Source organism: Larus michahellis, chromosome 1 (assembly GCF_964199755.1).
Source record: "Larus michahellis chromosome 1, bLarMic1.1, whole genome shotgun sequence".
In the NCBI taxonomy this organism is placed as follows: domain Eukaryota; kingdom Metazoa; phylum Chordata; class Aves; order Charadriiformes; family Laridae; genus Larus; species Larus michahellis.
The window spans coordinates 198,660,662-198,685,859 of NC_133896.1; the positions used below are offsets into that span (position 1 = coordinate 198,660,662).

Sequence of the window (25,198 nt, forward strand, 5' to 3'; positions counted from 1 at the left end):
CATCTGTGTCACACATAGGCATAAAAGAGACATGTAAATATGGCAAAGGTGCCTTTTGTTTTGGCATTTGCAAGGTTGAACATCCAATATCAAGCAACAGGAAAACCCCTGCTACAGACCCCATCTACGAGGGAGGGCGTTTATTGCCTCTGGTAGCGCATTCCTGCATTCCCACTGGTGTCGCGCATGTTTTGAATAGTGTGCTAAACAAGCTGTCCCCCTTTGCCCACCATTCACACAGTGACCGTATCTGCCTACAGATATATCTGTGTATGCAGAACGCTTTAATGTTAAAATAGAGACTGTCTTTTGGATCTTGCTCAATTGTGCGTTGCTCTAGTTCTGGGAGAAAAATTCTTTTCTCACCCCAGATAGGGATCAGCTCAGCTTATGCTCCAAAGAGTAGAGATTAATATCCCCTGTGACCTTTTAGCCCAGCTGCTGCAGGGTTTTTAACAAGTGGGCTTGAGACCCCATATGTGGCAGCTACGCTGGCATGAATGTCTGTAATGTCTCTTCTTGTCAATGATCCGTGAACTAAGGAATCTCCAAGGATATCTTGACGTGCCGTGGAGCTGTTATGGTCTAGTGCAGGAAAGAACCACGCAATGATAGGATGAAAAGCTGGTGTCACAAGTAATGTGTAAGTTGCTCTAAATGTATCTGACAACAGTTGTCCCTGGCTGTGTATTTACTTAAAAGATGTGGCTGTGATATGGTAGGAAAAACAAATATTTAAACAAAACCCCTAACAACAAAAAACAAACAACAAAAGCACTATTTATGACTTCTGTATTTCTGGTTCCTTGGATGTTTGCACTGTTATATGAACTCTATAATATAATGTAGAACAGATAATAAAAAATAAGCACGTATGTGAATAAGCCCCCACCTCGTTCCAGCTACCTCTTCCTCCCCACCCCTGGTACTGAAGAGTGGGGTTGTCCAGAAAACAATCCAGGAAGGAATTCCTTCCTAAAAATATTTTTTCCTTAATTTTGGCCATCTTTGTTTTGACTTGCTTTGGCTATTCTGAACTAGTGTTACCATCGCTGAGGTGCGCAAAAGGTTTGTAGTTTGTTTAAATCGTTTTTTAGCCGTTAGTTTAAAATAGCCAGTCTTTTTGCAATAGGACTTCAAAGAACTGCCTGGGGGTCAGGGGGAGCACTGCTTTAGGGCTGAGCTTTCCAGTTGCTGTTTCAAACATGCCTCAGGTATATGGGTGACGTTATATTCACCTTCTCAAGCTATATTACCTGCTTTGGTGTCTAGGGTAGGTGATAAATAAAAATTGAAGTGCCTGAATCCAAGAGAAAGATCCAGAGGCTTTTGTCAGTCTAGCTCAGAGGCATCAACCGTTCAGTAGGATGGGGAGGGACTCTATCAGGGAGTGCAGTGATACAATGAGGATTAATGGTTTTAAACTGAAAGAGGGAGATTTAGATTAGTTGTTAGGAAGAAATTCTTTACTGTGAGGGTGGTGAGGCACTGGAACAGGTTGCCCAGGGAAGCTGTGGATGCTCCATCCCTGGAAGTGTTCAAGGCCAGGTTGGATGGGGCTTTGAGCAACCTGGTCTAGTGGGAGGTGTCCCTGCCCATGGCAGCGGGGTTGGAACTAGATGAGCTTTAAGGTCCCTTCCAACCCAAACCATTCTGTGATTCTATGATATGCGTACATCCGCCAGCCTCCCTGAATGCTCCAGGTTTCAGTGCCTGTTGATGTTTAGAAGCTTTCTAGCATGACACACTGGGCATCGATCTCTTGCTTAAACTTCAGTGTGACCAGCATGAGGCCTGAAGCCCTTGAACTTTTGGAGGAAATCATAAAATGGTCCAGAACTGCACGCAGTACTCCAGGTGGGGAAATGGGAGGCTCTCATTTGGTTTCCCCCTGCAGTTTTAAGACCCTGTACTGTTTATTTACTCTCTCTTTTTTGATACGCGTGGGGAAAACCTCCAGAGATTTGAAGACCATTTTCCATAGGGGAACAAGGTGGTTGTGTAGCAGATCCTAACCTGGATGTGTTTGAAGATGGGGCAATGGATTCTGCCCCAGGTTGTGGTTTGTTCATTTATACGTTGACTCATCAGATCTGAATGGGTTGTAACCTATATTCAGTTCCTATCTTTTTATCTGTTTCCAGTGCAATGCAAGTGACATCACTTTTTCCTATCAGTTATCATCTTCTGTATTTTGAAATTAAATGGTCTTAATTGTCAGAGAGATAGAGCTCTCCAACGATGTATCGCGCCCTTCCTCATCACCAAGACAAAATGAAATTAGTGTTGCCCTTTCCACCTTAGTTCTGCTCCTGCCCAGAAGTTTCTAACAGCCTGTGGGACTGATCTGCGAGGTGAGATGTGCAGCACGGGGTAGCTGGTTTCCACGGCTTGGTTGCAGGGAGCAGGAGTGAAGAGGTGGTGGAGGAGACCTGGTGTGCAGCTGCAGGCAGCAGTAAGGACCATCGGAAAGGCAGAGTGTGTGTTTGCTAGTCAGGGAGGGCAGAATGAAGGTCATGTGGATATATGTTTAACTTATTGTCAGAGGTTTGAATTTTGCTAAGCACAAGGGAATACAAAGACATGATAAATTCTCCTTAATGCCATCTTGATCTTGTCTCGCCTGTTCTATAAAAGCTACTAACATTTTTATAACCCACTAGGATGTAAAAGGTTGTTTCTCCTTGTTCTGGCTTCTCTCTGCCACCACCTGCTCCTACCGCACGCCCTCTCGGATCACAGGGTGTCTTCAGCTGTGCAGCCTGAACCGTGTGCTGCGCCAGGCCCTGTAACCCTGCGCTCCCCCTGTCTGGCTGTATCCCTCCTTCCCTGTTTCTTCTCCACCACCTTGCTCTTGCCAAACCCTTGATGCAGCTAGTGGACAACCCTCCTGAGCCGGCCTCCCCTCTCTTGGTCAGCGCAACTCTCTTCATTGCATAGCTATGAATCCTAATTCGTTTTTTATTTTTGATTTCCAGAGGTTTACATCTGGGTGAACGTCAGGGACCCCACCTGTCCTGAGTTGGAGAACACGGGAAAGGAACGGATACTCTTTTTGTGTGGTAAGGACGTAGACTTTGGGTCATGTGGGATTCAGATAAGGGGCAGGCACGGCTTCAATCCTGAACCTTAAATATAAACCTAGCTTTAAAACATAGCTTACTTTTGAATGTGTGGTTTAATATTGCTTTCTTGAATGGTTTCTGTGAAAAGTTTGACTATGGGTTTTCCTTAAAGTCATGCTGCGATTTACTACTTGTATAAAAAAGTTAGTAAAATCTGTAAATCTGAAATTGTTTTGGGGACTAGGGTAAGGTTGTACTTTGGGAATCGCTGTTTTAAGAAATCTTAAATTTGGATTGCTAACTCTGCCATAAATGCCAAAGTGACATGTTAAATTTAATGAAAAAAATCCAAGTCAGCATGTGGATGTTGGAGTACTTTGAAAGAATATTTAAACAGAATGAGGCTCTCAACTTTGTCTATAGTAGAGCTGTCATTCAACCGTATCATAATCTCATTAGGGTGAGGGCTCTTGAAAGTGCTAAGTGCAGACTTCCCTGATGCTGCTTGGCACATTTAGGCACGTATGTAATACCACAGTATAAAAGCAATTTAATGCCTCGTGTGATTTGTGATTCACGGGTTGATGGCTGCTAATATATTGTGGTGATCTACAAATTAAAGTTTGGGTTGTTAGGTTCAGTGTGGGCAGGGCATTTAATTTTCTTGCATGAATTTAACAGGACTGGGGCCAAAGGCAGCAAAGAAGTTGTGTTTCTTATCACTACAGAAGAGTTATGATTCACGATCTCAAACCTTAGGCTAGTAATGAGATACTCCAGAGCTAAATGGTTGAAAAAGAGGGGGACTGGATGGGAACAGCGGGTGGAAAGACACAATTTAGCTATGAGAAAAAACTAAAGTGTCATGGTCTGAATTATCCTACAGCATATAAAATTCATTTTTCTGATTATTATGTTCTCTTTTAGATTTCTAAGTGAAGATGAATTTAGCAGAGATTTGCGATAATGCCAAAAAAGGAAGAGAATATGCGCTCCTTGGGAATTATGACTCTTCTATCGTATATTACCAGGGTGTCATCCAGCAAATCCAGAGACATTGCCAGTCGGTCAGAGATCCAGCAATTAAGGGCAAATGGCAACAGGTAGGATGAAATAAGGTTGCCTTTATTCTGTTAATTGATATTTGAAAAACACACTGTACTTCCCAAAGCTTTAAAGATATAGAGGATGTATATTTCAGTTAAGTTTACAACCTTTCTTTTGCAATATTTTGTTTATGAGAAAATTATTTTTGTGGTGTGTTCAAAAGGAATGCTTTTGTTCTATTTGAATAAAATTTTTTGTTGTTTTCACTTAGGATGTCTGGCTAATCACTGGTCTGTTTGTGAGTGATTGCATACTTTGGAAAAAACTGTTTTGCCGAGGACTTCCTTTTGCTGTTTTATCTTTTGACCATCTAATGTCCCATAAACTAAGATGTGAGTGGATGGGTTAGCATCACTAGAACGGTTGTCTGAGTAGCAGTTAACTATAATGCTACAGTGTACAAATTTGGATCAGGTTTCTGACTCCAAGTAATACTCTTAGCTGGAGCCTTGCACAAATGCATCTCCCTGCTAAGCAGAGTACTGTTGAAGCCAAGGAAGTAATCTGCAGGTGAAATATAAGAACCCTCATTTAGCACTTTCAGTATTTAAGTCTTTCTTGTATTTTGCAGTCCCATTTTTCATTGTACAAAATGTGTTCCATCCAAAAAAATAAGCTGGAGGATAAACATGTAAAGGGGTATGCCAGAATAAAGAATTCATGTTGCATAAATGTTATGTTTTGAAAGAAGGGCATATCTCCTATAGAAGATATAATTTTGCAGTAAGTAGCTAAAGAGGTGATTTCTAGAAGAGTTTTTCTAAATATCTTATGTTTAAATGATGTCACTTAAAAACAGCAGCAGACTTTTCCTTTTTATTGCAGCAGGTGCTTTGGTTATAGCTTTGCGCGTGAAACATCTGACACTAATGTAAAGTTTTATGTACTGATAGCTACAACACTGTTAGCTATCATTTTGTCATGACGGTACTGTTCATAGGTGTTTATCATAGAACGATAGAAGTCTGTCTGCTTATTAAGAGCTTGTGTGCAAAGCATGTGCGTGTACAAGCAGCAGTGATAGTGCCTAGCCTTCCTGGTGATGTCATAAGCTGAATGTTGTACAGGAGATATTCACGTTCAAGTACTTGCATTCAAGCTCTTCCCCATCCCAGGGCGTGCTGATACCAGGTCTTCATGTCCCATGTATGTCCTTAATTCCTGCCGAACTTGTAGCTGGCGTGAAGGTAGAGCATGAGGCTTTCCTTGTTCTGCAGCTGCATTCCTGCCTTGCCTTCACTTCTGGTATTTAGTGTTTCCTCTGATAACACGGATTCTTCCATTAAACATTTAACAGCTCTTGCCTTGTGAAGATTACTTCAAGTGTCATGATGTTGTGTGTTGTTTGAACTGCTTCAGAGACGCCTGTGCACCCTGGAGTGTGTGCTGTACAGTGGAGACAAGCCTCAAGTAAAAAAGGACCATTAACACACTTTCCAGGATTATTCCCTGGGGAAGGCAGCTGGATCCTTCACAGAGGATCTGAAGTTGGCACCTTCTCAAAAATTATCCCTTTTAGCTAAAATCAGAATGGCCCCTGACAGCGTCCCATAAATGCTTTAGAGAACTGTCCCCAGAAAGATCAGCAGCAGGTGGGGTAGCGGCTGCCACGCTGTGTGCTCATGTTAATTCTGAAACTTTCCAACACAGCGGTGGCAGATGAGCTTTGTCAGAATATTGCTTTGCCATTACTGGTGCCAGTCTTGGCTCAGGGACAAGCACCAAAAAGTAAGAAGCGTGATTAAAAAAAAAAAAAGTGGTGCTCCATCCCCAGGCTGTTTGCTTTCTCTTTCATTTATGGAACTACCCATAGCACTGGGAACAAAATGATGTAGCCCTGACAGCAAACGGTGGATGCAGTCCTGGAACCCCTCGCTTTTCCATACCTGCACCTGAATGGTTTGGTGAGACCTGTAGAGGTAGACCTGCTTTCTTACCCACTCTTGATAAATAACTGTTGTGCCTTCTCACTCCTTGAGACGGACTAAGAGGGAGTCTGATGATCTGGATGCTAGCACTGCTTTCCAGCTCCAACAGCAGCTCCATCCAAACTGTCAGTCACATTCAGTAGCTGTCTGACAGCCTGTTCTGAAAAAAATTAACCCAAAAGTTGGATCACAAGAAACACTCATTCACAATATTAAAATAGTATTTAGATATTCTTTTTAGATCAGTCTCATGAAAAATTTACTCCATATACATTATATAAGTTTAGTAAGATTCAGGTCTAACCCACTTAATACCAGTAAGGTGCAGAAGCAAAAGATTCCCATACCTGTGTGTGTCTTGCAAGTGGCATGAGAAGCAAAGCAACCCTTAGGTCATGGTTAAGGGGATGAATGCAATTGATTTTTACCTGAAATTCTGTCTCCTTTGGCATATGGAACAAGCCTGCTCTTTAGGTTCTTCAGTTTTTCCATCCTGTGAGGAATCTGAGGAGGATAACACCACTGGTACCTTCTGGAGATGTAGTTTAGCAATCTATCAGACACTGGGTAAGTAGAGCTTTTACTGTTGGGAGCAGTCCACGGTGTGAATGGCCATGTAGATAAGTGCTCGAAGGAGAAGATTGTTACTTAAAACAGTTCTTCTCGGAGATGTACTGTCTGCATGCACATTCACCATCTTGAACTTCCCGAAGGATTCCTGGCACACCGATGCTGAGGGGATCTGGCAGTATGAAGCATGCCCTTCCTTTCTGTACGTTTGCGCGCAGAGCATAAACAGGGCATTTGTCCTACTAGTACTTCTGAGGCAGTGAACTCAGTTTCAGGTGTTTGCCTACATATTCCCTCATAAAATAGAAACATTCATATGAGTATCATCTCAAAGAATAGTCGCTCTGCAGCTGATCAACTCACACCTGTTACATGAACCATTGTTCTCCCTATTTGGTCACTTCTTTACAGGGGATGCTCCATCCTGAATAGGCATGTCATGCTAGGTGGATCTGGTTTGTTGCTTTTGTACTACACGGGATTTTTCCAGTAGTTTATTGAGCAATGTAGAGCAGAAGTGAACCAGAAGTAGTTGGGATTTTGGGTCAGACTCCCAAACACTCCTCATCTACTGCTCTTTGCTTAGGTGTCATTGTTTCCAAATTTCTACAGGTTGGTCTGGACAGAGTGATATTCTGTGCAAGTATTTGGTGGCTTGTATTTCATGTTGCACAGTCAGACAGCTTCAGCTTTGCAGCTGGGCATCCTGATTTCAAGGGTTCCTTGTGTGCTTGGTGCTGATAGTTATGAGGAGGATTGAATGTGAACATGTATCATCTGCTCCCCTGGGAATAACTGACTGGCTCCGTTCCACTTGTTGCAATACTGCTTCTGGGACTTCAAAATGGGGGAGAGGAGTTGTCTTACTAGTCTGGCCCGATCTGCAGAACTTCAAAAGGGCAAAAGATGCATCCTCGAGGGTCCATCAAAGCAGCGGTGTGACAACATAAGAATTTCTCTGCCCCTTGGGAAAATTCATTGTCATTGATTGTCTGATAACTAGCTTGGCTTGGGCATATCAAGGGTGACCTGCTCTTGAGACCCTTATTTGTTTTGCATCCAAGGAGTCCCCAGCTTGCTCTTGGGTGGCTGAGTGTAGCTCCATTCTTATCCTCACCCCTAGGCCTCTGGGCTCATTTGAAAAAGTTACTTCTTTGTTGTACTTTGAGGTTTGGCTGACATGTAGGCATACTCATCCATATAAATGCAGGCTGGGACTGGAAACATTCAAAATCAGAAGGAACTCATCTCTTTTTCTACTTAACAATAAAAGGTAGGTTTACTCTCATGACCACTACTGTGAACTTTAGCAGTGTTGACATTTCCCCTGTTTATTCTAAGAGAGTTTCTTGGCTGTTGCAGTCCTTTTACTAGACAGCTGGCTTGTAGGAAAGAGCTGCTTCTGTGACAGTTCAGCAGCTGCAGGATGACAGCAGAGCGTGCCCCCGGGAGACAGTACTGGCTTACGACAAGGCCAGCGGCTGTCGAGCAAAACCCGCTGCATGTTATAACCGTGTGCTCTGTGTTGCACAGTATCTGAGAGCACAGGAGCCTCAGCCGGAGCTGAGGCAGGAGTTCAACGATTCTCCGAGCGCATGGAGCAGCCAGCAAAGCACCCTTACTGACCATGGTCACTGGCGCAGGTGATTAGGTGCACTGTCTTCTTGCTTAAAGAATAAAGGACGATTTTTTTTTATTTTTTTTTTATTATTCTAAACACATTTCAGTCAGTCTCTGCGTATGTCATTTTTGCTTCATGCCTGTTTTATTAACGCTTTGTGGGCTACTTCATGAGTAATTAAGGAATATTCTGCAGGTAACTCATGAACAACTGTGATTACGGGAGCTACACTTTGACTCCATGGGATCAGACTAAGTTACAGGGCATCTGTTTTGGGTATGGTTTAGAGAATTTTTATTTTCACTTTTTTAAAAATGGAGCTTGTTGAGTAACTAACGCTAATTGCCAGCAGTAATTTCAGGTTTGGAAAACACTTTATAGAAACTTGATTGGTTTTGTTCCAGCATGAGATAATTTAAACACCACCCCCCACTCCATCCCCCGCATTATTTGTGTTTACCAAGGTACAAATAGCCATGCTTATTGCTATGGGAAGTTGTGTAGAAGAACAAGCTCTAGCACAGGAAATAAAAGCTGTTGATGCCAAAGGTACAACAGCTGCCAGACTCTGAAATACAGAGGAAGTCCCTGAAATGGTTTTTGGAACTACCAGTATGAGTCCACTCAACTCTTGGTCACTGTGTTATATACCCATATTTTAGGATCCGTTTCCTGCTCAATTACTGTAAATCCTTAGGGCTGGAATGTCAAAGCAAAGCTGTGAGGCCACCCCCTGGCCTGGAAGGCTGTTTGTAAGGCTCTCCGACATCACCCAGTGCTCACGATGCTGCTCTGTGGAGGAGGTGATGTGGCTGGCAGGGGTGGCTGGTGTACCAGAACGTGGCTCTGGGGAGCAGGCAGTTTCACACGGTAGCAGAAGCCAGTTCACATCTTGCCATGCCCAGAGAGGCCAAGCTCTTCCCCACTAGTCTTCCCTCCAGCTGCACCAGCTTCTCTCCCTCCTCTGCACCCCGCCATTCTTTGTCCTGGGATTCTCCTGGTCACAGGGTGGCGAGCCAGTGCAGCTTGCTAACCCAGCAAAAGTGTCCTTTATTTCCTTTTTATCCTCCTAAGCTAATTTTCTGCCATTTTACCAAGCTGGGTTACTGTATTGAGATGCCAGAATTGAATCCAGAAGTGCAGTGGCAGAGTGTGGTTGGGGAGAAAGAGCGAGGAGGAGTGAGATCTTTCTATCTGGCGGCGATGAGCTGTTACCTTGGTCCACGCTATCTTCTGAAACTGCTTAAACATGAATAACCTAAAAGCTTTCTTCAGGTTCACTAGAACCAGAGCCGGAGCCCCCTGAGGGCTCTGGCACCCCAGGAAAGGGTGTCACGGGGGGCAAAGAGACTGGGTGAGTCCAAACCGGTGATTTTCCTGCCTGCAACTTTCTGAGGTTGCTTCAGAGCAGCACCGATCATTCAAAAGCGGTGCTCAGTCACCTCCGTAATTACTGCACAGCCCTTCTTGGCTCACTTCTGGGTTATTTGTTTCTCAGCTGCAAGAAACTCTTTCTGCACCTGTTTCATCTGACTTGGTTTCTTTAAGGCCTCTAGGAATTGATTAGCTGGTTTTCCGTCGTGGTCCTATTGTTTGAGTACATCAAAAGTTTTGTGTTGGCTGGTTTGCCAGGTACCGAGCAAGGTTTGTATTTAAGACTTTGGTCAGCTCAGGTCTGGATAAGAGATGGCCAGCAGTTGTTAGTCTGTTTTCAGCTTCCAAGGCATCAAAGGTTCACTTTCTCTCAATTTTCCGATCATATCCTCCTTGCTGTGCCAAGAGAGTTAAATGACAACACTCCAGCCCTTGGTGCTGGCAAGTTGTTTTCCACCAAATTTTCCACATGTGTTGGAAGGGTGATAGGAGAAATCCTGTGTGTATTCCCAGAGCACTGGAGTAGGAAGCGGCTGTCTCTCGTGGAGCGATGCCCTGGAGGATTTATGCTGTATCATTCCTTTGTACCTCACAGCAGCTGTTTGGCTGGATTTATTTTTGGACCGGAGGGATGCGTGTTACGACAGTTTGGAGGAACCAAGTTAGTAATCAATCACATTTGTAACTCAGCTGGAAGTTCTTGCACTGGGGAAATGTGTCTGCTGGTTGTGTGATGAGAAAGCAAAGAAGAGCAATGCAGGGCAGGAGCAATCCTGCCTGAGCTGGATGTCCTGAGTCTTTGGAAAGAGAGAGCTACCCCATCTGGAATGAGCAAGAAGGCTGCTTTTCTCTGTGAAACGATCAAGGTCTTCCCATACCTACGGCTTCTTTTGTACAGATGCACGTAGAGCTCCTGGTGAAGTAAACGCAGTGTTGCAAGAACTGTGCAGGGCCTTGGGGATTTACCATTCACTTTGCCTCTGTTCTTCCTGGTATCTTGCCGATGACAGACACATATATTCTTCTTCTTACGCAGGGGTTTAAACCAGAGAAGAGTTTAATTGTGCTGCTGAAATCTCTTAATTTGTCCTTGTAGTGGGAAAATTCCTGGAAAATATTACAGAGTGGAACAATACATTGCTGTGGGATGTACCTGGTAGTGTTTTAGGAAAAGTGTAGCTTCCAGAAAGAGGCAATGTGTATTTGTTCCTGAGTGCTGTTGATTTAATCATTCATTCTTTTATAGACCTTACCCACCAAACAGTTAGGTCAGATAGTGCTTTCCGTCTTGAAGTTGCCCCACCAAAAGTGGGGGGCTGCTGCTGCTGTTTTGAATATGTAGAGTGGGGCGGGTGAGGAAAGACGCCATTCTGAGAGGGCAAATAAGAATGTGACAGAAATGGGATTAGCAAGTAAAAATCAGGCTGGGAGAGGCATGCTTCTAAAAGTAAGCTGACAAGACACAGAACCCTGCATGTGTCCAACGTGGTGCCCTTCTAAGCACACAGGGAGACAGGAAGATCTCAGGCTGGTGGCCACATCTTTTCACCAGTAAGCCCCATTAGGAAGAACAGTCACAAGCTGTGATGCTGTTTAATATTAGTTCCCTGATTTGCTGCTGTTGTATTTATAACCTCAGCAGACAGGCTGGATTTGCAGACCTCCATTCTCCTGATCCTCTCGATTATCCCGGAATCTGCTCAGGATATGCACAGCAAAGACAGTCTGGATTTCAGGCAACATCGTTAGACGTCTGTTGATGCTGTCCTCGGTTGCCTCCCTCTGTTTGCCACAAAGTGAAACCTGGTTGCAGCATTCCCCGGCAGTATTTTTCCCAGCTCTTCTTCACGTGGACGCATGACATGAGCACAGCTGGGTGCCTGGTGTCTTTCCTTGGCTTTCTTGTAAGCTGACTTCGGATTCCTGGCTTTTGATCCAGCCTTGCCTTGTGTACTAATTGTAGCCTCACTCAGTTGTGTGCCTGGTGGCAGCCTGCAAATATCCTCGCTGTAGTGTTTCTTCACGAGAGCTTTTAGAGGCTATGCGCCTCTCCAGTGGATGGAAAGGTTCAGGGTGTCTCTGTAGCTCCAGCTGTGAGCCTGAACAGGCAAGATCCACATTGGCCTAAGGTAATCCTCGCTGTAGTGTGCCAACACTGATTTCCAGGCATGCACAGCAACGCATGAATTAGTTTTAGCTGTGCACCAACACTTCAGTGAAGAGGTGACATCTGGGCGTTATGACCCTTGAGCAGGTAAAAACCAAAGTAAGCAGGGAGGCTGATCCCACAGGATGGAAAGCATCATTGAGAGATAGGTGGAAGACTGGCAAGAGGCAGTACAAGTGCACTCAGGTGAATCCTGGCACATCTTAAGCTAATGCACTGAAAGCTTCTGCTTCTGAGCAAGAATGTACAATGCAGCTTTTGGCTGCTGGTGTGTACTAAGAACCAGTGACCTTAGCATACAAAACTTGACCTTGTAACTAGCCATATCACTTACAACTTTGCAAATTTCTACACAGATTTTATTTTTCATAGGCTTCGTGGAAGAAAATTGAAGTGAACAAATATTGAGTAAATAATCTTGAAATTATTGCAGTTGTTCTAATTCCCTGACTAGTAGCAATAGAAGCTTCGAGTATAAAATTCAGCTGCATAGTTCTGCAACCTGATTTCTTCCTGAGGCACGATTTCCTCTTATTTTTATTTCACTTACTTTACTTATCATTTAAACTTATGCTATAGGGTGTTTAAGTTCCCATTTTCTGTTCTAATCTTTGCAATCCACCAAAGAATTGGCTTGTGCTTTGACTGTATGGTGATGTTGTGCCCCTCACAATGTTAATTTTGTAATATTATATTTTAATGATTTAGCCAGTTTTATAACTAGGACCTTGGATACTGTCATCAGAGAAGTTCTTTTATGCCAAAATAGGAGCAAATATGTTAAAGATCTGCCAACAGCACCCTTACTAGTATAAAAGTATGTGTATGTGTGCATGCATGTCAACATGCACACAGAAATCTAAGCATCGGCACATGTTACGGAAGAGTGATCCCTGCGTTAGGCAATCACGTCTGGTCGTGACATTGACAAGCAGGAAGATGAACTCAACAGAGATTCAGATGTGTATGCTGTTGTTAAAGATCTGCTGTCAGCCTGATAGGTCTGGGGTTTGTGAATGGAAAGGCTTGGGAGTCTCTGCTTTCGAGGGTAGCGTATCTTTTGAGGTACTTTCTATGGTTTTAAAAAAAAATAAAATTTAATTGTAACTTTATAAATAATGTATGTATTTCTTAAGGTCCGACAAGAATTAGTTGAAGAATATGAACAAGTTAAGAGCATTGTCAACACTTTAGAGAGTTTTAAAATGGACAGACCTGCAGATATCCCTGTATCCTGTCAAGATGAGCCTTTTAGAGATCCTACTGTTTGGCCCCCTCCTGTTCCAGCTGAACACAGGTAATGAGAGGCTCAAGCAGAACGGGTGCAATAAAGTTGCGGTGCCATGATTTTATGTTTGTTGAATTTATCTTTTTTGAATCCACTTGTAACGTGAAAATCGCATTTAATTTACCTCTTAGTCATTTGTAACAAAGAATAAATACAATTATTGGGGAAAACAAGTAATTAAACTACAGTCAAATTTATTGCTGAAGTTCTAAAGAAAGTCACTCCTTTATTCTGGTAGGAGTGAGTAGCAAAGTGCCTGGAACTAGAGCCTGGAGAGGTAAGTGGGCTGTTGGTGACAGTTGCCTTTCACGTGTGCAGGGAGAAAACTTTTCCATTTAAGTTTATTTAAGCAGTTGAAATCATTGATGGCTGAGGAGTCAGTAAGGAGCTGGAACTGAAGGATCTTGAAGGACATGGTGGTTAGAAATCTCTCCCTAGCTACACATCATATGACGCGTGTTTAATCCATTGGTTAGTTTTATTGCTAAACGTGTTCTGTTATACGTGGTGTTTCTCTTCTGTAACCACCTTTAAGGTAACTTCAGTTACCTCAGCTTGTGCATTTTCTGAAATCCCTATTTTCATGCTAATAGAGCTTGACACAGGTTGTTGGAAACAACAAATCCAATTTAAAAAACAAGAATAACATTTGTGCCAACATTTTTCTAACACTGTAATAGCAAAGAATTTTAATGTGTGTATACTCCCATAAGGAAAGGAACAACGTAAAATGAGAGATCTTGGTTAACAGAAAGAAATGCCATTTATTTGTAGATTTATGTGCTTTATGATAAACAAATGAATCTTCACTTTTCAAAAAACCCTAAGAATATAAGTGTAAAATAATATTAATGCAGATTACTTTTGTGAATGGTAAAAATGATTATGTGAATTTTTGTGGTAATGTTACGTGAAGTGCAAGATGTATTTATTCTTGTATCTTTCTTAGAAGTAAAAGCCCAATAGTTCATCCACTTTTTTAAGCTGAAATTAGCCACTCTTCTATGCTGTTAAGTTTGAAAATGTATACAAAGCAAAATGTAGCAGTTGTATCCAGCGCTGCATTTAAGTATGTACTCTTTTTAAGTCATATTTCAGGAAACTGTTTTTGGAGCTAGCAAATTTTGAGATACTCAAAACAAGAATCAGGAGAAGATTCAATGGGGGACACTAATTAAAGTTGGGTGACGTTCCTGGCCCTTTATTTAACTTCTGTATTTCAAGTTGAATCCCTAGAGCAAAATGACTGTGCTGCCTCATCTTAAAACCAAATTCTTTCTCCTCGTGCCACTGCTGCATTCTCTTTGACATTGTGGGTGACGCACACAAGGATAGGAGCTTGCAGTTCGGCTCTGTTTGCTTTTGCTTTCTAGGCAATTTTTATGTTTTGACATTTTCACACAGGGGAATGAAGACAGAGGTAGGAAGATTGTTTTAAAATTCTCCCTCCTTTGTTTTGGGGCCTGTCAAAGCTATTAGCCAGCTTATTTTTATTTTTATTTTTATTTTTATTTTTATTTTTATTTTTATTTTTATTTTTACCAGGAATGTCATCTGGTTGTGTAGAACTTGTGCATATGAAGGTAGCCTAATATAGTCTCCTGGTTTGGAGTCAGAGGAAACTACAGTTAGATGGCTTTTACTAAATTGCGTCTTCTTCTGTTACAGGCACGTTGGTTTGTTGTAAGACTGGTTAGGAGTACTGATCTAATAGTACTGTTAATTTTCTTTTTTTTTTTGCACTGTTAAGACTTTTTTTTCCTTTTGCATTTTTTCCTTACTTTGAGTGTCAGACAGAACCAGAAATATGTTGCTAGATTTGCAGATATAGGGGGATAAGACTTAGAATCATAGAATCGTTGTGGCTGGAAGAGACCCTTAAGATCATCAGGTCCAACTGTTAACCTGGCACTGCCAAGTTACCACTAAACCATGTCCCTCAGCACTACATCTACACATCTTTTAAATAATATCTCCAGGGGTGGTGACTCAACCACTTCCCTGGGCAGCCTGTTCCAATGTTTGATAACGCTTTCAGTGAAGAAATTTTTCCTAATATCCAATCTAAACGTCCCCTGGCGCAACTTGAGGCCATTTCCTCTTGTCCCCTTGACTTAGGGGCTTGTCACCTTTAGTAATAATGCACTAAGGGAATTAATGGCATATTAGAATCCTTCCTTCTTAATGTTGCTCTTTTTCCACTGCTCTTAGCACGTTCTTGTTGTGCTTGCTCATTGTTAGGGCTCCACCTCAGATAAAACGTCCCAACCGAGAAGTAAAACCTTTGAGGAAGGAATCACCAGGGCTGCAGCCCCGCGGGCTGGCGGGCAGAGCACACGCGGTATCCAAGGGCGAGAAGTCAGCCGGCAGCCGCGAAAGGGAATCTAGAGCTAGAGGAAGAGATGACAAGGTAAGAAGTGGGAAAAAACGTGGCGGGGGGAGTTCCGATGCAGCAGGTGGCAAAGGGTAGCATTCTTAGCTTTTCCTGTCTAATACAGATAAAAATAAAAAGCCACAATAATCCCGCGCAAGAAAACTTGGTGCTTTCCTCTCGCCTCATGGACAAAGCATGTACCATGGGGATATTTAGTAATAATGACACCAAATTAAGGAAAGTTCTGTCATGTTTGCCCTGTCTTGATTTGAGAAGATTTTTTGATAGGGAGGAAGCACGGTGGCCTGTTGCTGGGGGTTTCTTATCATCTCAGTGAGACCATGGGCTTGACTCTTAATCAGGCGTAAAGTCCCTTCTCCTCCTTCTCCCCCACCCTATCTTTTTTTTTTCCTTAAAAAAAAAAAAAAGGAATCCAAATCTTTCGTAAAGATTTCCATGTAAAAACTGCAAAAGTGAGGCCAGTGCCCTCCTTTACACATTATGAATGGAATTCCACAGTACCATTGCCTCTGCCATACCAGAGTAAAATGTAGGTGTGCCTAGAAGTCCAGGACAGTTCTGTAAATGCATTGATGCTAGGTACATCTGTGCCAAATTATTTGAAGTTATATATAATGAAAAAGATGTGAGGGAGATGTAGTAAAAGCAAACTCTTAGCAGCTTTCATTTTCTTGAGTTTATGAAAAGGGTTTATATTTATTATAGTGTTTAGGAAGATGCTTCTTGGAAAGGCTTTATTTGAAAAATAAAAACAATGAAATAAATTAGAGTAAGTTGGAGATTTGTCTGAAGACCCATGAAAAAGAAGCAGCGCTGAAATGAAAGAAAAGGACAAACAGTGCTTCACTATCAGGTAGTGATGTCAAAAGCGGGACTGGTTTGTGGCTGAAAAAAATGTCTGTGCAAATTGCTGTTTCTGAGACACTTGCATTTTGAACTGTGGAGTCAGTGGCAAGGAATCTGTGGTATCAATGATATAAATAGAGAGTGTACTGAAAGGGCTTTACTTTCCTGACAGACAGAGATATGAGAAGCCCCTTCCTATGGGGGCACACGGTATTGTACAGATCTTGATAGATGAGTAAGAAAATATTTATGCCAGTTTTCTTCCAAATGAATTTGGTTAGTCCCTTCGTGGCCTTTCTATTACAGGTTGCTTCTTCACAGCACAGCAAGGACTCAAAGATACGCTTTTTCCATCATGAATTGCTTTGCTGAAACACAGGAAAAGTATTAAGTAATCACAGCCCTTATTACCATCAGTAGGTAGGGCCAGGCACGTTTTCAGGAGTGCCACTGAGTATCTGCACAGATCAAATTTAATCATTTTAGAAATCTCTCTAGCCTGGATCAGTACGATCTAAAATAAAAAGTGTGCATCCTGCAAGCTATAAAAAGCTTGTGAAGATCTGTGAAATTATTTACAGTTCCGCCAGCTATACGGGGAATTGGCGTCGTGGTGTGTGACAGGTTCACCAGATGTGCTTGTGTAAGGCAGCCTTCAAAGTCTTAGCTCTAATGAGGGTGAACTCTGCTCTCAAAGATTTCTGGTGATGAGCATTACAGGGCTTTACTATAAAGAGCCCACAACGACATGGCTTGTACGATACTGGTCTCTGGGAATAATGCGATTAGCAATGCTACTGCTGTCAGGCAGAGGAAAAGCCATGAAGGTGTTCCATTTAATATGGTGCGTTTTAAACACTATTCTTATTGGAATAAATTGGTCACTAGGTGGCAGAAGGAAAATATATCTACTCTTCAAAAATACCAACACACGTGCTCTTGTTTTTGCCTTTGTGTAGTTCCTTGGTGGTTATTTTACTTTCTTTGTCTGGAGTATATATGCAAAAATCACACCAGGTTACAATTTCTCATGTGTCGTCTGCCGATTTTGGTATGGGATCCATGATTTTCTTTTGAAGAAAATTTTGCATGAAAGAGGAAGTAGCCAGGTGTGGGAAGTGAGAGATGTTAATGCAACTTTCCATATTTTACACGCAGGCATGAAAATGGGTTTAACTTCCCTTTCAATTTTTTCCTTTCTTAGTTTGTAAGTGTTTATGTTCTTCAGTTTCTGAACTAAAGCTACAAGGAGCTTACCTCCGTAGCCTAGTATGTCGAATCAAACAGGTTCCATAACTCTTCATGTTTAGTTAAAAATAACAGAGCAAAACTGAAGGTTCAAACTAGGTAACCAGGTATCTCTTTCCTCATAGTAAATGTTTCAGCTCTGTAGTTCTTGGGTTTGGGTGACTGGCCATGACTACTTAGAACACGTAATGGATTTTTAGGCCATATCCATTTCCTAATATATTGGTTGCAGTGTAGTAGGTCGTGCACTGTCCTGGCTATAATATCACAGTGCAATATGCATATTTATTTGTAATATTTTTCAAGATAAATATAGCTACAGTACGTATGTTTTACAAACATTTTGTCTCACTTTACACCATTTCTTCTCTCCAGACCACATAATCCTTTCATTGTGACCGTAACCTTCTTGGGATAAGTTTTAACTGACTGTGCCTGTAAAATGACCTTTTGTAGTGCTATATAAGATAATTTTGAACTGCAACCCACCGGATGGTGTTTATCCACTAAACCCTTATATTTACGTGTTCCTGTTTCTAAATTACTGCTTTCAAGTGCTTCTTCCTTCTTAGTTCCACTGGAAATTATTAGGCTTGTTCTCAAGGTACCTTCTGCTGGATCATTGCCAAGAATTTTAGCTTCTCTTCCATAGTTCAGCTTGTAGAGGCAGCATGAATGCTACCTGTATGTCTTTCAGAAATTGCATAATACCATATCTAAGCACCAGAACGCTTTTTTAGGAGTACTCTTTACATTATTTTAGATTGTCAGTGGACGAGGATGGTATATATCATGAATGATACGAAATGGCCAAGGGCTGTGCTGCTGTATCAGGGAAACAAATATTGATAAAGGTGTGACTTAAATTTTTTAATTTTTTTTGCTTGATTATTCTGATGTGCGTCATCAGAAGCAAAGACAAAGTAGATTACAGGAATATGGATGTGAGATGAGGTATTTAGGTGGAGGCGTAGACCTCCACACATCGGGAATGGAAGGCTGCATAATCTCCATCCCAGAATGCTGAAGGAACCAGTAAATGATATTGCAAGGTTGGGAGCAGAGATTTCCAGTAAAATTTATTTGTTTTGCTGTTGTCTCATGTCAATGGTGAGCTGTGTTGATGTGTCTGTATTTACAAGGGGGAAAGAAAAGTGATCCAGGCAACTGGAGTTGCTGATTTTACCTAAACAGTGTAGAAAGTTTTAAACCAAATTTAGAATGGATGAAAAGTGAAAGATTTGGGACTAACTGGGAAGAGGAATAAAGGAAAATATGTTTTTTTAAGCAAAGGTGTTGCCTTTGCCAGCACCTTCTTTAGAGATCTAGTTAAACTCTTAGAGAAAGAAATTAACCTACCTGGATACCACATGGGAAGTAATTAGTTAATCATCTAGCAAGTGTGTGGTGTAGAAAAATTATAAGGTGGGGAGGAATCAGGCAGCAAAGGGAATGTAAACAAGTGGTACTGAAAGAAAAAGTTATCAGTCAACTGGCAAATCATTTATGGATTTCCTCAAGAGCAGAGATTGACTTTAGTTTTCTATCTAAATTAATGGCCCTGGCACAAAGGAAAAAGAGGCATTTGCTAATTAAATGTGCTGCTGACATCAAGTTGGGAAGCACCATCACCAGAAGAGGTGAATGGGAATGTTGTACAGGAGGAATTGGATGACCCTGCGCTGGAGTCATGGAAATGGGATAATGTTGAGCGGTGCAGAGCAGCAGGCTGTGTACTTGGAGACTACAACAAGAATTTCTGCTAGAAGCTGGGAGCTCAGCAGTGGAGGAGAAGAAAGATTTGGATGTATCAGCAGAAATTGAATCGGGCTGAACTTTCATTTGTCACATCACCTTTTCCTGGTGGTGATGGGAAGGGCTGGCTGTTGGAGTGAGGTGCCGCCAGGTGCCACCTTTGGTTTGGCAGCAAGGGGTGGAGAGTGCCTCTAGAAATTCTTGTTTGGTGTTTACGCGTAGTGGGAAGAGCCTGCAGGAAAGCAAGATGTCTTCAGGACCCAGCTCTGGTCACTGTAGCCACCAGAGTTATCCTACATGATTGATCTGTTTGAGGTTGACTGTAAGGTGGAAGTATGATACAGCCGTGGAAATGAATGTAAACAAACTGCTAGGCCCAGTTTGTGGAGGTGTTACCAGCAGAGAGAAGAGAAACCCATGCCATTATATGCCATTATAGAGGCCCTGTTGAGACAGCAGCTGGAGTATTTTGTGTGCATTTGTACAACCATGCTCAAGAAAGTTGTGTTTATATTAGAAGGCAGAAAAAAAAAAGGGGGGGGGGGCATGTCACCAAAGTGAACAGGTAATGTGTTCGGCTTGTGTTCCAAAAGGACACTTACTTGGTTTGGTAAATGGAGGCAGAGCATACACATGCTGCCAGTACATCAGGGTGGTGGACACATCCATGAGACAACTGCTGAAACTAGTGCACAGACTTAGCAGAAGAGTAGAAATACATTCACTTTGGAAATAAGGTTTTTGTTCCAGTGGGTTAATGCAGGTCTGACAGCTTTACCTGATGGAAAGCCCAAAAAATTTCTAAATGTGTTTAAGTCAGAACTTGGTTGGCTGAGGAGAAGGTTACATGATGGGACTGCCAAGGCGACTTGGTGGGAGCAGTCTCTTGCAGTCCTGTATCTTGGCGTATGTCCTTAGAGACAAGCTATTGCAGCACCTTTATTTGAAGCTGTTTTGGGAAAGTAATTCCATAAGAAGAAATGAGGATATGACTGGAAAAATTATGCTTACTCCTGCTGCCTGGATTCAGGTGACAATTTTAACATTATTTTTCCTAGTCTCCACTCACCTGCTGACTAAGGATTGTATGTTGGACCAATTTAGGACCAACTTCAATAATCTTATTACATGTGAAAACTGTAAATACTTTACATCTTGGTTTAATTCCAGAACTGGGGAAAAAAAAAAACAAAACAAACCGGAACATTAACCGTCACTAAAATGATAGCCAAGGTGATGCTGAAAGCAGAAAGAATCATGGAATAGTTTGGGTTGGAAGGGACCTTAAAGATCGTCCAGTTCCAACCCCCTGCCATGGGCAGGGACACCTCCCACTAGACCAGGCTGCTCAGAGCCCCATCCAGCCTGGCCTTGAACGCTTCCAGGGATGGGGCATCCACAGCTTCCCTGGGCAACCTGTTCCAGTGCCTCACCACCCTGACAGTAAAGAATTTATTCCTAATATCTAACGTAAATCTATTCTCTTTCAGTTTAAAACCGTTACCCCACGTCCTATTGCTACACTCCCTGATAAAGAGTCCCTCCCCACCTTTCCTGCAGGCCCCCTTTAGGTACTGGAAGGGGCTATAAGGCCTCCCCCGAGCCTTCTCTTCTCCAGGCTGAACAGCCCCAACTCTCTCAGCCTGTCCTCACAGCAGAGGTGCTCCAGCCCTCTCATCATTTCTGTGGCCCTCCTCTGGACCTGCTCCGACAGGTCCATGTCCTTCTGCTGCTGGGGGCTCCAGAGCTGGACATAGCACTCCCACACCTCCCAGCTGGCCGCCCTCCCCTCTCTGTTGGCGAGCTATGCCGCAGGAAAAACAACTGTCCCGGGAAAAGTAGGTACCGCAGGACCCGGAGCTGAGTCGGGGCTTGGTCCCAACCGGCGGCCGCGGGGACACGCCGCCCCCCGGCGGAGGAGCCGGAGCTGCCGCCCGGCCCGGCCGCGCCGTGCTGCCGCCCCGTGGCTGCGCCTTTATTTCCCCCTCTCTTTCTTTTTTTTTTTTTTCTTTTTTATTTTTTTCTTTTTCCTCCCGCTTCCTTGAGCTGCGTCACGGCCGGGCCGGGCTCGGGTCCGGGGTTTGGGCGGCAGCCGCAGCCTCCCCCGCCGTGCCCTGAGCCTCCCGCACGTCCCCTGCTTCTGAACGCCGGCCTGGACTCTGTGTCGCTCTGAAAAAACCACCAAACATCCAGTTTGAGATGTGCAGAAAAATTCTTCCACTAGGAAAACAAGCCCATTGCAGAGGGGTAGAAATGTGTAAGACAGCAAATACCTTTCATTTCATTGTCATTTTTCCCCCCTTCTTTCTTTTTTAACAGTTATGTTTCAATTCCACTTTCTCTCTCCTGAAACCTTCCAGGGCTTTTTTCTCCGTTTCCTTTTTATGCCAGGCCATTACATTTTTGACACCATCATTTTGTCTAAGCACAACTTTCACCTTCATTTCCATTGCAAAAAAAACCCCAACAAACTGATCTGGGAGTACTAAACAACAGAGTTCACTTGGAAGCAAGAAATAAAAATAGTGGGAAGATAAACTGCTCCCTCACAGGCCTCGTGGGCAAATGGCAACTGGGAGGGGTGTAATCGCTACCTTTTTCTTTTTCCACTGTGAAGTTATTTGTGTGTCTCCAGCTGCGTCTCAGCCCGCCTTTGCCTGGGCTGCTTTTGTCCAGCCAGCTGGGATTCTTTAACTCGCTGCTGATAGTGTTTAGAAGCTGAGTTAAGTGTCCTAAAGTAGCTCCCGACTCAGCTTCCTTCGTTAAAACAGCGCAGCTGCTTTTCAGGCACGGCCGAATGCTGCCATGGAGCTGGGAGGGGAAGAGGTTTCTTTCTGAAGCGGGAGAGGAGGAGGAGCATGAGCCCTCATCCTTCAAAGGGAAAAATGTTACTTAACCCCCCCAATAAGCTTAACGGCACCATGGAAGTATGAACCAGAAACTCTGGGTCGTTTAGGGCGGAGGTGGTGTGTGCCTTGGTCACTGAATGAGCACTGGCATGCTGCAGAAATTATTGTAGTTCAAGGAAGCCTTGGGAGCTTCTTTAGGGCTTTTGGTGCAGCCCTTAAATAAATACGGCCTTCTAAAAGCATTTTAACCATTTATGGAGCTCGCCTGTGAAGGAGCGGAGGGAAATAGATCATTTGCAGTTGAGGAAAGGAGAAATTGCTGGGCAGGAAGGCTCTAATTAATCAAGGCGAGAGAATCTTCTTGGTTTGCCTCCATCAAAGACAGTGAGTGTAACAGCTTTTGTGTTCCTTTTCAGTGATGCTGGGGTGCCAGTTGTTTAGCTCTGGCAGGTAGTGTGGCAGGTGTAGCATCTCCAAAATATGCTTTGGATGCTCTGGTCTTCAGCCAGGAGTGAACGTGGCATTAAGTCGTGAGGCAGCCTGCTTTGTGAGCCTGTTTCTGCATTCATGCCTTCGGCTGGCCAGGAAGTGTGTCAGTGGTCTGAAGAGTGGTTTAGCACTGGTAAGAGAGTCTGGTTTGCTTCTTCAAAACCAGCGAACCAACCGTGCTGTGTAATGAGCTGTGATGGGTTTTTGTCACTGCGAGCTGCATCTCTGAAGGAAGCATGGTGCTGGTGTGGTGGAAGCAGCCACGGGTGTCTGGGGACTCCGTGGAGTGCAAGGTGTGAACGCGTTGGTTTTGCTGGCCATTGTGGTGCCGAGATAGCTGTGTTAAAGCCTGATACCCTCTTGTGACTTCTACAGAGGTAAACCAAACAATATTGTTATATATTGCGAGTAAAGGATATATTGAAAGAGTAATGTCCTTATAAGCCTGTATGACTTTCACTTCTAGGGAAAGAAAATACCCCAGGAAGTTGGCGAGGGGGAAATTCCAAAATTTGATGGAGCAGGTTACGACAAAGACTTGGTTGAAGCTCTTGAAAGGGACATTGTATCAAGGAATCCAAGCATTCATTGGTATGAGGATTTTCTCAGTTCGACTGTTTTTGCTTGCGTGGAGAAGGAGAGAAATTATCCTTCTAACTCTTAAAACAGGGAGCCGTCATAATCTTCTACAGATAAGCAAAACAAGGTTTTTAACAGTTTATTAATCTGATTATAGTTAAGCTTTTGTTGCTCACTGGTATTACGTGCAGTACATCCATTACAGGTACTGCTGAAATCAAAGTACACTCCAGAGAACTTTAAAGATACCGCTTTGGTGTTCACATTGTCCAAAACAATTTTTAATTAAACAGCTCTGTGTAGCTTCAGTTGAAAATAATTTTTTCCCTACCTTCCAAAAGTGGATTCAATTTTAGGTCACAGGATTATAGAAGTGGTCTCATGAGGCATATACTGGCATGCTAAAAGTGATGGTACTAAGTGAAAAGCTTTTTTATCTTTCTTGTATAAAAATAGAAGAAATATTGTTGTACGGGAATCTTAAACAAGTTTCTTCATCTTGCACAGGGATGACATAGCGGATTTGGAAGAAGCCAAGAAATTATTAAGAGAAGCTGTCGTTCTTCCAATGTGGATGCCTGATTTTTTCAAAGGGATCAGAAGACCTTGGAAGGTGGGAATTTATTTGGTGTTTCAGTAAACAGCAAACTGTAGTTATAGATGTCCGCTGCTGTAATGTGTGTGGATGCTTGTAGCAGAAGGCTAAAAAGGCAAATGGGAAAGATCAGGAATTTGTTCAGGAAATCGTCTCGTAATGATTCACGTAAAATGCATTTAAAGAAACAGCTGGACATATAAGTGCGCTTTACAGTAAATAATAATTCTTTTGTATTTACTCAGTCAGAGCTTGTTGACATTATAATAGTTTCTATATGTCAGCCTGTACATGTGGGCAAGCACATAGGGTATATTGACAGAAGCAGAAATGCTTAACAGACAGCTCTGCTTAGGATTATGGTGGCCTCTCTTCAACACTTCACGGAGGAAGGCACTTCTTGGACTTTTATTCTGTATGTGCCAAGTGTCTTTCACTCAGACTGCAAATGGCAGGCTGGATGGTGCAAGGAAGCAAGGAGAGAGGGGGCTAATCTGCGTGTTGATTCAGTTTTGTGATGATTTAGCTAGTTACACTCGCAGCTGGGCATAGTTACTGCTGGAGTGGGAGAAATTCAAAGTGGGAGAATGAGCTGCAAGTCGGGGAACAGGAAGGATACAGGACTGAGCTGGCCTGGCTGATGGACCAGAGGCGAGCCCAATCTGGGTCTTTGCTTAGAGCTAAAAAAGGAAAGGGAGGGAGGAGGTTGCTGAGTGTATCTGCTGAGCATCTCTGACAATTATCTTGCTTTTGTTGTGGGATGGATTGGCACTTGTTTTGGGAATAACTAGTCACAACACAAGTGCTTTCTGCTTACTGAGAAGTATTACTGGGGAAAAGAGACTGATGCGAATTGTCTGTTATTCTGAGTCTGCAAGGCAATGGCATGTGTAGGGAATGCTGTGTATGTGATTAGTTTCTGTGGTTTATCACGCTGATTTAGCAGCATACGTCAGATGTTGTGTTACTAACACTTGCCCTGTCTTTTCCTGCTTGGTCCTTGTACTTCTTTGGCTTCTATTTAGGTCTGACCCTCAGAGCTGTCCTCCTCCAGCATGTGCCAGTCCTAGATCCCTGTTATTCTGCTTATTTGTGAAACAAAGCACCAAGGGAACTGATGGGTGGAAGGCTTGTCATTCTTGGGGCTTGTGTGTACAGACAGTGAGGAGGGGAAGTCGGAAAGAGTGGGAGCTAATGGCAGGAGCTGCTTGAGGGATGTTCATGGAAGTTTTAGTGAGTTGCAGGGGGGCAGCCCAAACCTAGTCAGCCCAAACCTAGCCCCAGGCTGTGTGGCCTTTGAGGTTAGCCTCAGGCTCAGTACC

At 43.1% G+C, this 25,198-nt stretch overlaps 1 protein-coding gene across 8 annotated transcripts in view; it reads left to right on the plus strand.

Moving 5' to 3' along the window:
* Nucleotides 1-25,198, plus strand: part of KATNAL1 (katanin catalytic subunit A1 like 1) — a 44,973-nt gene that overhangs the window by 5,379 nt on the left and 14,396 nt on the right. For 5 of the 8 annotated variants that reach the window (XM_074568332.1, XM_074568289.1, XM_074568316.1 and 2 more), the window contains 6 exons: nucleotides 2,979-3,062; nucleotides 3,993-4,168; nucleotides 12,969-13,129; nucleotides 15,362-15,530; nucleotides 23,169-23,293; nucleotides 23,789-23,894. In XM_074568332.1, the coding sequence (XP_074424433.1) occupies nucleotides 4,007-4,168; nucleotides 12,969-13,129; nucleotides 15,362-15,530; nucleotides 23,169-23,293; nucleotides 23,789-23,894 (723 nt within the window). In that variant the 5' untranslated portion in view covers nucleotides 2,979-3,062; nucleotides 3,993-4,006. Of the gene's footprint in view, nucleotides 1-1,628; nucleotides 1,858-2,978; nucleotides 3,063-3,992; nucleotides 4,169-6,562; nucleotides 11,570-12,968; nucleotides 13,130-15,361; nucleotides 15,531-23,168; nucleotides 23,294-23,788; nucleotides 23,895-25,198 lie in introns of those variants that run through there. The other 3 variants (XM_074568319.1, XM_074568323.1, XM_074568343.1) reach the window with 3 other exon arrangements.